Source organism: Anopheles gambiae, chromosome 2, assembly GCF_943734735.2.
Source record: "Anopheles gambiae chromosome 2, idAnoGambNW_F1_1, whole genome shotgun sequence".
Lineage (NCBI taxonomy): Eukaryota > Metazoa > Arthropoda > Insecta > Diptera > Culicidae > Anopheles > Anopheles gambiae.
Genome location: NC_064601.1, coordinates 66,275,421 through 66,287,284, shown reverse-complemented (window position 1 = coordinate 66,287,284; position 11,864 = coordinate 66,275,421). Strand labels below are relative to the sequence as shown.

Below are 11,864 nucleotides of genomic sequence, written 5' to 3'. Positions count from 1 at the left end.
GGGGTCCATTTCATTTATGCTCGAGTCAATTACAACATCAGAGCGAAAAGGATGTTTGAAGCATTTGTGATGGGTACCACATCATCATAGGAGACAAATCCCCACATTTGTGTGAGACGAGTGCATTAAAGGTTGGTCAAGTAGGTGCTCTCGGTAGGGGTGCACGGTGCGGCTGGTGTGCGGCCCGTACAGTATGAGTATCAACATGTTTATTTTCTAATCATTATTGTTACAACGGGCTCGTTAAACATTAACTCACTTTTACCTCCTTCTCCTACTCCTTGGTCAGCGATCCAACAACTCACGCACGTTCTTCCATACACACACTAGTGAAAGGCGGGACAACTGGAACTCACCGGGTCGGAGCAATCCGAAGCATCCCGGAGTCGTGCAGGTCAACCTGAAACGTACAAATAGATGTAGTAGGTGAAACGATTTCGTTAGATACGAGAAAGCATAAGCGATTCCGACCCATTGGTGCAGTGAGTACGGATCGGATATTGATCTGACCCAAACTCGCTGCACCAACGGGTCGGAGCCGCTTATGCTTTCTTACAACTACTAATCATTCGACTCAACTCGAAGTCCTTACTTCCTCGGGTCGGATTTGTTTCCGACTCCGCGTTACCCTATTGGCTTTTTTTCAACATACGTTCTTGTTATATTAATACTATCATCGTTATTTTTTACAAACATTTAAGCCCTCGTCCCAGTCCTACCCTGTGTCCCGCGAGGGATCTTGGAAAGGAATTGTTGTTTGCTCATAATGAGCCTCTCTTTCCCCTTTCACCTATCACCGTTAGCTGCCTATAGCTGCGACCCACTCTGCCGCATTTAGCCCATTGCGGGGCTCCTCAACAGACGGTCGGTCTGAGCTTCCCTCAATTACTCGGCCGTCATCGTCTTCCTCCGATGCAATATTCGGGCCGTTCCTTTTCGTCGAACAATTGCCCCAGCATGTTCGTTGACCGGTGTCGCTGTCGGTACAGACTCATTCTTACCTGATTCGCCTCACGTCGGGAAGCGGTAGATGGTGACGGTGGAGGGGAAGAGGACCGTCCGCCCCGGAGTTCCTCTCTTTCCCGCGTACGCTGCTCTCTACGTCTCGCATAACGTCGATAATTACGAGCGGCAACCACCTCCGCTCTATGTGCCGTAATTTCCTCCAGCTCGGCCTCGCGCTAAGCCATGTCCTCAGCTGCGCGATTGGCCCTTTCCGCATCCCAGGAACGCTGCAATTCCACAGTTATTTGTCGAGCGGCTTCACAGATACGACTCCAGGTGGCTTGGTCTCGCAACATATGCTGCTGAAGGTTATCTGGCCGAACCGGATCTGAGCCACCCTCGCCAAGCAGCTCCTGTCGGACACTAGCAAAACGGGGACACTCGAACATCACATGTTCTGCATCCTCTGGTACACCGACACACCACTGGCAGTCCGAGGACGACGTGAAACCCTTGATACATAAGTACTCCCAGAAAAAGCCATGCCCCGAGAGCACCTGTGCCAAATGGAAGGACATGTCTCCATGTTTCCGTGCCTGCCAGGTTCCAATGTTGGCCAACACGCGATGAGCTCATGTCTTGGATTCTCACTTACTCGATTTCTCCCTTATCACAACTGTTAATTTATCACAAAATTAGTAATTATAAAATTACAAAATAATTAAATAAAGTAAAACTTACAATATTTAACACCAAACACTATACCATTGCACGATTGCAATCCAGACAAATTGTAAACAAACCAGTCGAATTGTAAACAAACCATTCCAATTTGTCTGTCAAAATTTTCATTAATTTTTTTATTTGAAATCGGCCAAAACGGGCTTTTGTCGTAACCTGTATAGAGTCTAATAACCTTGCCACAGATATGTGCAATCTCTTCGCGCAACGTTTTGCGGACTGCTATTCACCTGCAGTCATTGATGCCTCTCTCGTCAGCTTGGCGCTTATTAATATCTGCTGGCATACTCGACATGAGCATTCCGTATATTTACAACGAAACTGTAACCGCAGCGCTGGGCCGACTTAAACCATCATTCGCTCCTGGACCCGATAGTATATCGCCAACCATTATGAAGAGATGACAATCGGCAGTGGCATCTATTCTTGCCAAAATATTCAACAAGGTGCTCGCTATCGGTATCTTCTAGAAAAAATCCTGGTTGTTTCGAGTTTAAAAAAAAAGCGATAGATTAGATACTTCCAACTATACAGGCATTACTTCTATTTGCGCAATCGCGAAGGTCTTCGAACTAGCACTTTACAATCCACTGCTTGCCGCTTGTTCTAGCTAGCTAAGCCCGTCCCAGCATAGATTTGTTGCAAAAAAAAATCTACTGCCACAAATCTTGTGGATTTTTTTTAAATTATTGCACTCGTACGATCAACAGTTGCGTTCAAGTTAACGCAATTTATACGCTTATGCATTTGACTCTTTACCGGACTCCATTTTGCTCGCTAAACTCGCTAAATTGGTACTTCCAACTTTGCTCCTGTAGTGGCTGAAATCATATCTCATAGATCGTTAGTATACCGTCAAAATTTATGAGTACAAGTAATGAGATTACAAGCGAGTCGGGTGTGCCTCAGGGATGCAACATTGGTCCGCTTCTCTTCATCATCTTTATGAATGATGTCACTTTCGCACTAACAGGTTGGCTGATAAGTCCCCGGTCTAACAAAGAAAAACACATTTTTGGTCAAAACTCGTTTTTATTATTTAACATAGTTCCCTTCAAGAGCGATACAACGATTATAACGACCTTCCTATTTTTTGATACCATTTTGGTAGTACTCCTTCGGTTTTGCCTCAAAATAGGCCTCAGTTTCGGTGACCACCTCTTCATTGCAGCCAAATTTTTTTCCCTGCGAGCATCCTTTTAAGGTCTGAGAACAAGAAAAAGTCGCCGGGGGGCCAGATCTAGAGAATACGGTGGGTGGGGAAGCAATTCGAAGCCCAATTCATGAATTTTTGCCATCGTTCTCAATGACTTGTGGCACGGTGCGTTGTCTTGGTGGAACAACAAAATAACAAAAGTTGCTTGACAAAAGACGCTCTGGCTCACAAACTAATTGACATACAGACGTCAAATTTTGACACGAATCATTTGAAGGTTGGTACTATATAAAAATAATATGCATTTAAAGGCCGGGCTACATTGATCGTACTCGCAAGCGTAATTTTGATTTTCACTAGCGCATCTGGCGGCAGCTGGTGCAAGCTTTTTTTGGTCGTCGGGGGAATGGTCGTACCGGATCTCAAATTTAAGATGTTTTTTCACCGTTTTTCGATGCGAAAACGGCTGAAATACTTGCACAACATATTTATGTATCAATTACAAAGCTTTTCCAGTCCAGTTAAAGTAAAAAACATAGCAAAATTACGTATTTTCTGGAGCATCCCCAAATTGTTTGGTAAAATGCTTCGGTCAGCCGCCGCCAGATGCGCTAGTGAAAATCGAAATTACACTTGCGAGTACGATCAATGTAGCCCGGCCTTAATACTAGCGACGCCATCTATGTGTCAGACCGGGGACTTATCAGCCAACCTGTTATCTCCTGGCAGAATCATCATGTACACAGACGATGCCAAAACTTTTGGTCCCGTTCGCCAGCCATCAGATTATGGTTTTCTTCAAGAATGCCTGGATCTGTTCTGTTCCTGGTGCAAACGCAATGGCCTGACGTGTATCCAAAAATGCAGCTGTGTTTCTTTCTCCCGAGGGAGGAACCCGATTTCAGCAAATTACTACATAGAGAATACTGCTGTCAAAAGGGAAGCATGTGTGAAGGATCTTGGTGTTATGCTAGATGTCGTTGCTAGAAGAAACAAACTGTTTGGTGTCCTTTTGGTGCTAGAGGACAACCAAAGAACTTCGCGATCCGGTATGCAACAAAGCCGTTTACTGCAGCATCGTTCGTCCGGTGCTAGAATATGCGAGCGTGCTCTGGAGCCCTGCAACTACTTCTACTATTGATCGGATTGAAGCTATTCAGCGCAAATTTACTCGCTATGCTCTACGCTTTCTTCCCTGGCGCGACTATTCTAATCTTCCATCGTATACTGCAGGATGCCGTCTTCTAGGCCTTGAACCTCTTGCCGTAAGGAGACACAACGCACAGTGCCTTTTCATCGGTGGTCTTCTCAATGGTACCATCGACTCACCGTCTTTGTTGTCCTGCATTAACTTTTTTGCAACCCTCTCGCCCGCTTAGGACTAGTAATATTCTGCGGATACCTCAGCTTCGATACAGTGCTGATCGGTTAGACCCTATGATTCGTATGTCTGCAGAGTTCAATGCTAGCTCCGATGCATTTGACTTTGGGATATCTTCAGCGCAGTTCAAAGATAGACTTCGACTCCTGCCGTAACCTATGTAGTGTTGCGCATTTAATTTGTAAACCCTGTAAATTGTAATAATAATTGTAAACGCTTTCTATTTCATCTTCAATTGGGTCACTGTGCTCGTTGAATTAAATAAATAATAATAATAGCAACGGAGAAAAGAAGAGGGATGTTAACTTTGGAGATTTAGTCAATAGCAACCACGCTTTCGTAGCGCGTTTTTATGCAATTGATAAATTTTTGCACTATGTAACGGCTGAAGCGTGACGCTCCTTTACACCTTAGAATATGTATATACTAGTGATATGTTCGAACTACTCGGACTATTGCACACAGGTTCTAGTTTTAAGATATGTATTTGGAAGTCAACTTAAGAGTGAGTCGGTGATGAGCTATCGAGCTGCTTACTGGGTTTTCGAGGATTGTATAGACATGTTCAGCGAGTTGTAGATTCGTTCAGGCATATAATAGACTCTTTCAGCGAGATATATAATTGTTCGGAAGTAGGCTTAGACATGTTCAGCGATTCTGTAGAGCTGTCATTTGTTTTGTTTACACACTGTGCCGAAGGGTTCAATTCTTCATTCTTAAATACCATAAAAGTAGCTAATAATCATTCACCAAGCTGTTTAATACATAAATTAGTTGAAAAAAGCTTATTTTTTCGAAAACTGTTTGTTTACCTCCTGATGAGAATGATGCAAGTTGCAGTCCAAGGGGTACGAAAGTGACAGCTCTACAGTATAACCGAACATGTCAACGCCTACTTCCGAACAATTCTATATCTCGCTGAAAGAGTCTATTACAGTGAACCCTCTCTTATTTGACACCTCTCTAATTTGAGAAACCTCTCTTATTTGAACATTTTTCACAGTCCCTTGATTTCCAGTACATTTTTATCCCTCTAATTTGGAAAACCTCTGAAATCTGTATCCCTCTTATTTGTGTATGGTGTTGCCATGGTTATTGAATGATGTATGCTCAAATTGGCGATTATGTTCGCAGTTTCCCATAGTAACGGTTAAGGCTGCATACTAAATGTTTTGTTTCTTTCTAGTTTGTATGGACCTTTCATTCACTTTCAACCTCTGTAATTTGAAAACCCCTCTTATTCGACAGTCCCATCGCCTCTCAAATAAGAGAGAGTTGACTGTATATGCTTGAACGAATCTACAACTCGCTGAACATGTCTATATAATCCTCGAAAACCCTGTATATACCGCATGATTGCTATGTGTTGCTATGTGTTATCCATTATCCCTGTGGTAACTGGGATCCAACATTTGCCCCCTTAGGGTTTGAACATCCAATAGGGCTTGAATCGAGCAGGAAGTTGGATTGTTCGTCGCGGTCTGTTCATTGTGGATGTTGCCTGTTCGCTTAGTCCTGGAACAGGAGTTGGTTCGTCGTCTACTGGTTCGACCATTGAACCGTCGCTGTTTTCGTGTTCATCTTCTGAAATTTCTTCTGTTAAGAAGGAGTTGCTCTGGCTGACGGCTACTGCTTCTTCATCCTGTGAATGAACATCTGCATAAATTTCGGTTGAAGGTACTTCAGCTGGAAATTGTAGGCCGAAATTGTCGAAAAAGATAGATAGTGGAGTAGACTGATCTGTATGTTGGCTGGTTTCTGCGAAGCGCGACTTGAGCTTATTGGCATGCGATCTTATCAGTCGTTGTTGATCCTCAAGAAATATGTTGTAGTTGACAGAACCGATCTTTTCAATTATGGTGCCAGGTTTCCATTGCCAAGAATTTGCTTGATGAACCTTTACGTAAACCGATTCTCCGTGCTGAAAACTTCTCTTGACAGCCCCGTGCTTGAGGTTGAACGCATCGTTCTGCAATTTTCTATCTCTTCGCACTGTGTGACCATCTTCACTTGTGGTTGGCCGTAGCAATGCCGAAACAGTACGAAGAGGTCTGTTGAACATCAATTCAGCCGGGGATTTTCCGCCCAGTTCACTGGAAGGAGTGGAGCGGTACACTTGTAAGAAAGTGACTACAGCTTGTTCGAGCGTCTCTCCCCCCGAACGAATTTTTCGAAGGCTTCTTTTCAACGTGTCCACAAATCTTTCAGCAAGACCGTTAGATTGTGGATGGTATGGAGCAATTCGAATGTGTCGAATACCTTCACTAGTGCAGAACGTCAGGAATTCGTGGCTTGAAAACTGGGTGCCGTTGTCCGAAACGATTACTTCCGGAACTCCGAAAGTTGCGAATGATTGCTTCAGCATTTTGATCGTGGCTTTCGCTGTTGTTGTTTTGGTCATGTGTACCTCAGGCAGTAGCGGGTTTACAGTGTCGGGGCCCCAACGTCCATCACCCACGGGGCCCTCCTTGCTAATACAGTTCCATATTCTATCAACTGTTATGGATAATGGACTAAAGATTCCGGGGCCCTTCATTGACGGGGCCCCCGCAATTGCTTACTTTGCTTACCGTTAAATACGCCACTGACCTCAGGCCACTTGGAGTAGGGATCCGCTATGATCAGGAAGTAAACTCCATCAACCGGACCTGCGTAGTCGATATGGATCCTCGACCATGGTTTGGTAGGTACTGGCCAAGATTCCAACGTGGTCTTGGTGGGAGTCTTGCCAGCAGTCGAACACGGGTTGCAGCGTTTTACGAAGCCCTCAATTTCGTTATCGATGCCAGGCCAGTACACAAAGCTCCGTGCAATTGCCTTCATCCGAACAATTCGTACACAACAACAGTAGAAAATACGGTTGAACTGCAGCGGAAAGGTTGTTGGAGCAGCTGGGCCATCCGTCGCGTATGTGTTGAGCAACAGATTGGAGTGTGGCGTCGGTTGTTGTAGCCTTTTGCAATACTGCGAATGAAACAGGAACCTTTTCTGTTGTGTCAGCAAGAATGCTTACTAAATCTTCCTCAAGGCTCAGCGCAGCGATAACGTATTCTTCTTCGGGCTGGATGGTCTGGTCGATCAGTCGGGACAACAGATCTGCACATCCGAATTCGTTGGTGGATACATGCTGAATCTCGAAGTCGTAATTGAGCATCGTGAGAGCCCACTGTTGTAGTCAGTTCGCAGTGTGTAGGGGAATCCCCTTCTTAGAACCGAAGATGGAAAGTAGTGGTTTGTGGTCAGTCAGCAGCGTGAAATGGCGTCCCAACAAATATTTGTGTAATTTGGTCACTGCATAGACCACCGCAAGCGCTTCCTTCTCTGGTTGTCCATAATTACGCTCCGCAGGTGCGAGCGTCCTCGAACCGTGTTGTTCTGCATTCATAAGGCCTGCCATCAGGGAACTGGTGAAAGATGGCTGCCCAGATTCCTGTGCTTGATGCATCCGCAGCCACGATGATTGGAAGCTTAGAGTCGTAACGCATTAGCAGCAGGTTTGATTGAAGCGTCCTTTTGAACTGATCGAAAGCCTTTTGGCATGTCGGTGTCCATTGCCATTTCACGTCCTTCTTCAACAGCTGGTTCATTGGATGCCGCAATTCGTGAATGTTGCGCACGAACCTACCGTAGAAGTTGACCGCACCCAGGTACGATCGAAGCTCGGGAACGTTGGTTAGCGGTGGGAGTGCAGCGATAGCCTTCACTTTCTCGGGGTAGTGACAAAACGTGGTAAATGACACTCCTCAGCCTTCACGTGGAAACCATACTCTTTGAACCGCAGGAAGAGTAGGTTGAGTGACGTTGCGTGTGAGCTGATGTCCTTTCTAAACACGATGACATCATCGATGAAAGAGCGGACACCAGGTATGTCTGCTATCATTCCATCCACCACACGTTGGAATACGCCCGGCGCAGATTTCACTCCGGGAGCCAGGCGATTGAACCGGAACAATCCTCGATGCGTGTTGATTGTGAGCCGCTTGTTCTCTAGCTCACAACCAATTCACTTTCGGATCGATCGGTTCACTTCCAAACATTGCGGTGGTTACGTTAAGACTAATTTATTATACATATTTACAATTCACTAACACCTTAATCCTATTCTCCTAATCCTAAGTCTGTCACCAATATATACACATTTTAGATCCGTCTAGCGGATTGCCTGCTCATAGGCGCAAACATTCCCGACCACATAAAAATTCATATTTTTACCCACTTCATTGAATTTCCTTATTTATCTGCCGATACCTTAATTCATCATATCTCACATCAATTTCATAAATTGATGTTTTAAATATGTACCACTTATGTATGTTGTACTCATTATCTATATTTTATCAATCACTCCTCTAACTGCTACTTCCTTTTCACCTTTTCGACGATCACTGGTTAGGCAAAATACAAATACGAACTACTGGTCGCTTGATATCTTTCGCGTTGGACGTTCGCAATGTTACTACCCGTACCACACCGTCACTCCCTGGATGGACTTCTGACACCCTTGATAATGGCCATTTCGTTGGGGGTACATTATCCTCGCATAACAAGACTAACATACCGGGCACGAATGCGGTTACAGATCCATGCCACTTAGTTCTCGCATGGAGCTGTTGAAGATATTCAGTCTTCCATCTGACCCAAAACTGCTGCAACCGTTTTCTGACCAACCGCCAATGATTTAAACGGTTATCTGGAATGTCCTTCACATCGATCTCTATAACGTGTTGCAGGTGAGATCCCGTCAAAAAGTGCCCTGGGGTTAGTGCTTCAAAGTCCGACGGGTCATCTGACAGTGGGGTAATGGGCCTCGAATTCAAGCACGCTTCGATTTCTGTAAGTAAAGTGGTCATGTCTTCGTACGATGCTGAAGCATTTCCAAGAACTCTTATTAAGTGAAATTTCATTGATCTTACGGCAGCTTCCCACAATCCACCAAAGTGTGGGGCACGAGGTGGGATGAACTTCCACTGGATTGTATTTTCCGCACTCCATGCTGAAACCTCTTCTCTATGCTTTAGCGAGCATAGCATTTCATATAATTGATGTAGCTCGTTTGCTGCTCCCTTAAAGTTGGTTCCATTGTCTGAATGCAGCTCCGTCACCAGCCCTCGTCTTGCAACAAATCTCCTGAGTGCAGCCAAATGAACGGCTCGAGTTACAAAACAAACAAAAACGGCTAAAAATGCCTTTGTCGATGCTCCTCTTCGATGTTGTGCTTTGATCCATACAGGTCCGCAATAGTCCACCCCCGATATCGCGAATGGTCTTGCTTCTGTTACTCGATTTGCAGGAAGATCGGCCATTGGTTGAACCACTCCCTTTGGATTACATTTAAAGCACCTAATACATTTGTGGCATACTTTCTTCACTATCGATCTTGCCCCTAATATCCAGAATCGTTGTCTGATCGCAGTCAGAGTTGTTTGTACTCCAGCGTGCAATTGTTTTAGGTGATAATGTTCAGCCAGCATTTTTCCCAACATATGGTTTTTTGGCACAGCTATTGGATTTTTTGCATCTATACCCATGTGAGCATTTTGTAATCTTCCATTTAACCGAATGATCCCTTCTGCGTCGATAAATGGCTTATATCCTCTCAATGGAGATGACTGGGGAATTTCCTTCTTACTTGTGAGACAGTTTAATTCCTTTTCAAAACATTGTTTCTGAGCTAGTCGACACAATACCCGCTCTGATCGCAAACGTTCTTCTGTGGTGAGAATTAGCGTCTCGTATTGAACTACTGAAGATCCATGCTGTTCTGACTCTCTCTTTGATCGCATTCGCACACCTTGTAGGCACCTTAAGCAGTAACCTACTATTAGCCGAAGCTTAGCGAAAAATGAATAACGATCGAACAACCAGTCAACAAATGTCTCTTCATTGACTGAAGAGGCTATTAACTCCACCTTCCGTTCTTCGCCTGTTGATATTGCTCTTGCTTCAGGCAATGTTGGCCATTTTTCTTCAGCTTCTGATAGCCAAGTAGGCCCCGACCACCAAAGCGCATTATTGATTAATCGCGATGGTTCACATCCTCTAGACATCCTCTCGAATTGATCGCATTCGCACACCTTGTAGGCACCTTAAGCAGTAACCTACTATTAGCCGAAGCTTAGCGAAAGATGAATAACGATCGAACAACCAGTCAACAAATGTCTCTTCTGTCTTTCTTCAGCTTCTGATAGCCAAGTAGGCCCCGACCACCAAAGCGCATTATTGATTAATCGCGATGGTTCACATCCTCTCGACACTAAATCGGCTGGATTGTCTACTCCCGGTACATGTCGCCAATTACATCCAGCGGTCAACAATTGGATCTTTGCCGTGCGGTTGCCCACAAACGTTTTCCACACATGATGAGGGGACTGGATCCAATGCCATGTTGTCATAGAATCAGTCCATAGGAAACACGGCCCTCCACGCAGCCTCCCCTTTCTTGCAAAGTCCCATAGACGGCTTCCTAACAGCGCTGCACACAACTCTAATCTCGCAATGGTCAAACGCTTTGCCAATGGAGCAACCTTGGATCGAGAGATCAGCAGCTGCACCTTCGCTGCTCCCGACGGATCTACATTTCGCACATACAAACATGCACCATATCCACGCTCAGATGCATCACAAAATATATGATACTCAATCGTCTCACTCGAGCACACCAACCGTGGAAGCTTTACATCTTGCAGCACATGAAGTTGGGTTGCAAAATTTGTCCATTCTCGATACAAGTCTTCCGGCAACTCTTTATCCCAAGGCCACGAAATTCCATTAACATCTTTCAGCTTCCTTAACTTCTGCATAAAGATTTTTGCCTCCATTTTGACGGGGTCCACAAATCCCAGAGGATAGTAAATCCTAGCGATCGCACCCATTACATTTCGCTTGGTAACACTGGATGACAACATGATGCTAGGAACTTGTACTCTCATTATATCCGTCCTCGGCTCCCATATTACTCCTAATGTACTGACCATGCTTTCTCCCACATTTAATACGTGCACACCTGTCTTGGCTAGATCTTCCTTTGGAATTCCATCGTTTTGACGCCGGAAATCCACTCTCACCATCTTGAAAGGCTCGCCTTAAAGTTCTTATTGCCAGGTACGGGGCACATGCGGTTCCATACGTGACAGTGTTTAGTTTAAATGTACCCACTGGCTCTGACTCATGTGATCGCCAAAAAATGCACTGCAGTTCTCGATCCTTCTCATCTATTAACACCTGCCGATGCATTTTCTCCACATCGGCTTCCATTGCAACTTTGTTAAATCGAAAGCGCAATAAAATAGAGAAAAGATCGTCTTGCAATTGAGGTCCGCTCAACAAAATATCGTTCAAAGACCTTCCACTGTCTGTTTTGCACGAAGCATCAAACACGACCCTGCACTTGGTAGTTGTGCTGTCTAGCTTCCATACGGCATGATGAGGTAAGTAGTATTGTATACTCTGTTTGTTCCTCTCATCGGTTACCTTTGTCATGTGACTTAATTGAAGATATTCATCCATAAACTTATAATATTCTTCGCTCAAGCATGTATCCCTCTTCATTCGCCGCTCTACTGCTCCGAATCGTTTTAGAGAAATTTCATATGATTCTCCTATTTCCCTTTTATAGTTGTCCTTCTTTGGCAATTGTACTAT

The 11,864-nt window shown here is 44.6% G+C and overlaps 1 protein-coding gene across 1 annotated transcript; it reads right to left on the bottom strand.

The window, feature by feature from the left end:
- Window positions 1-304: 304 nt before the first annotated feature.
- On the bottom strand, window positions 305-6,659 carry LOC133391494 (uncharacterized protein K02A2.6-like). The gene is made up of 2 exons (XM_061646125.1): window positions 1,002-6,659; window positions 305-400 (listed from the first exon to the last, which is right to left on the bottom strand). Exon 1 carries the CDS (start codon window positions 6,622-6,624, stop codon window positions 5,644-5,646), a length of 981 nt encoding a protein of 326 aa, XP_061502109.1. The 5' UTR covers window positions 6,625-6,659; the 3' UTR covers window positions 305-400; window positions 1,002-5,643.
- Between the last annotated feature and the right edge of the window lie 5,205 nt (window positions 6,660-11,864).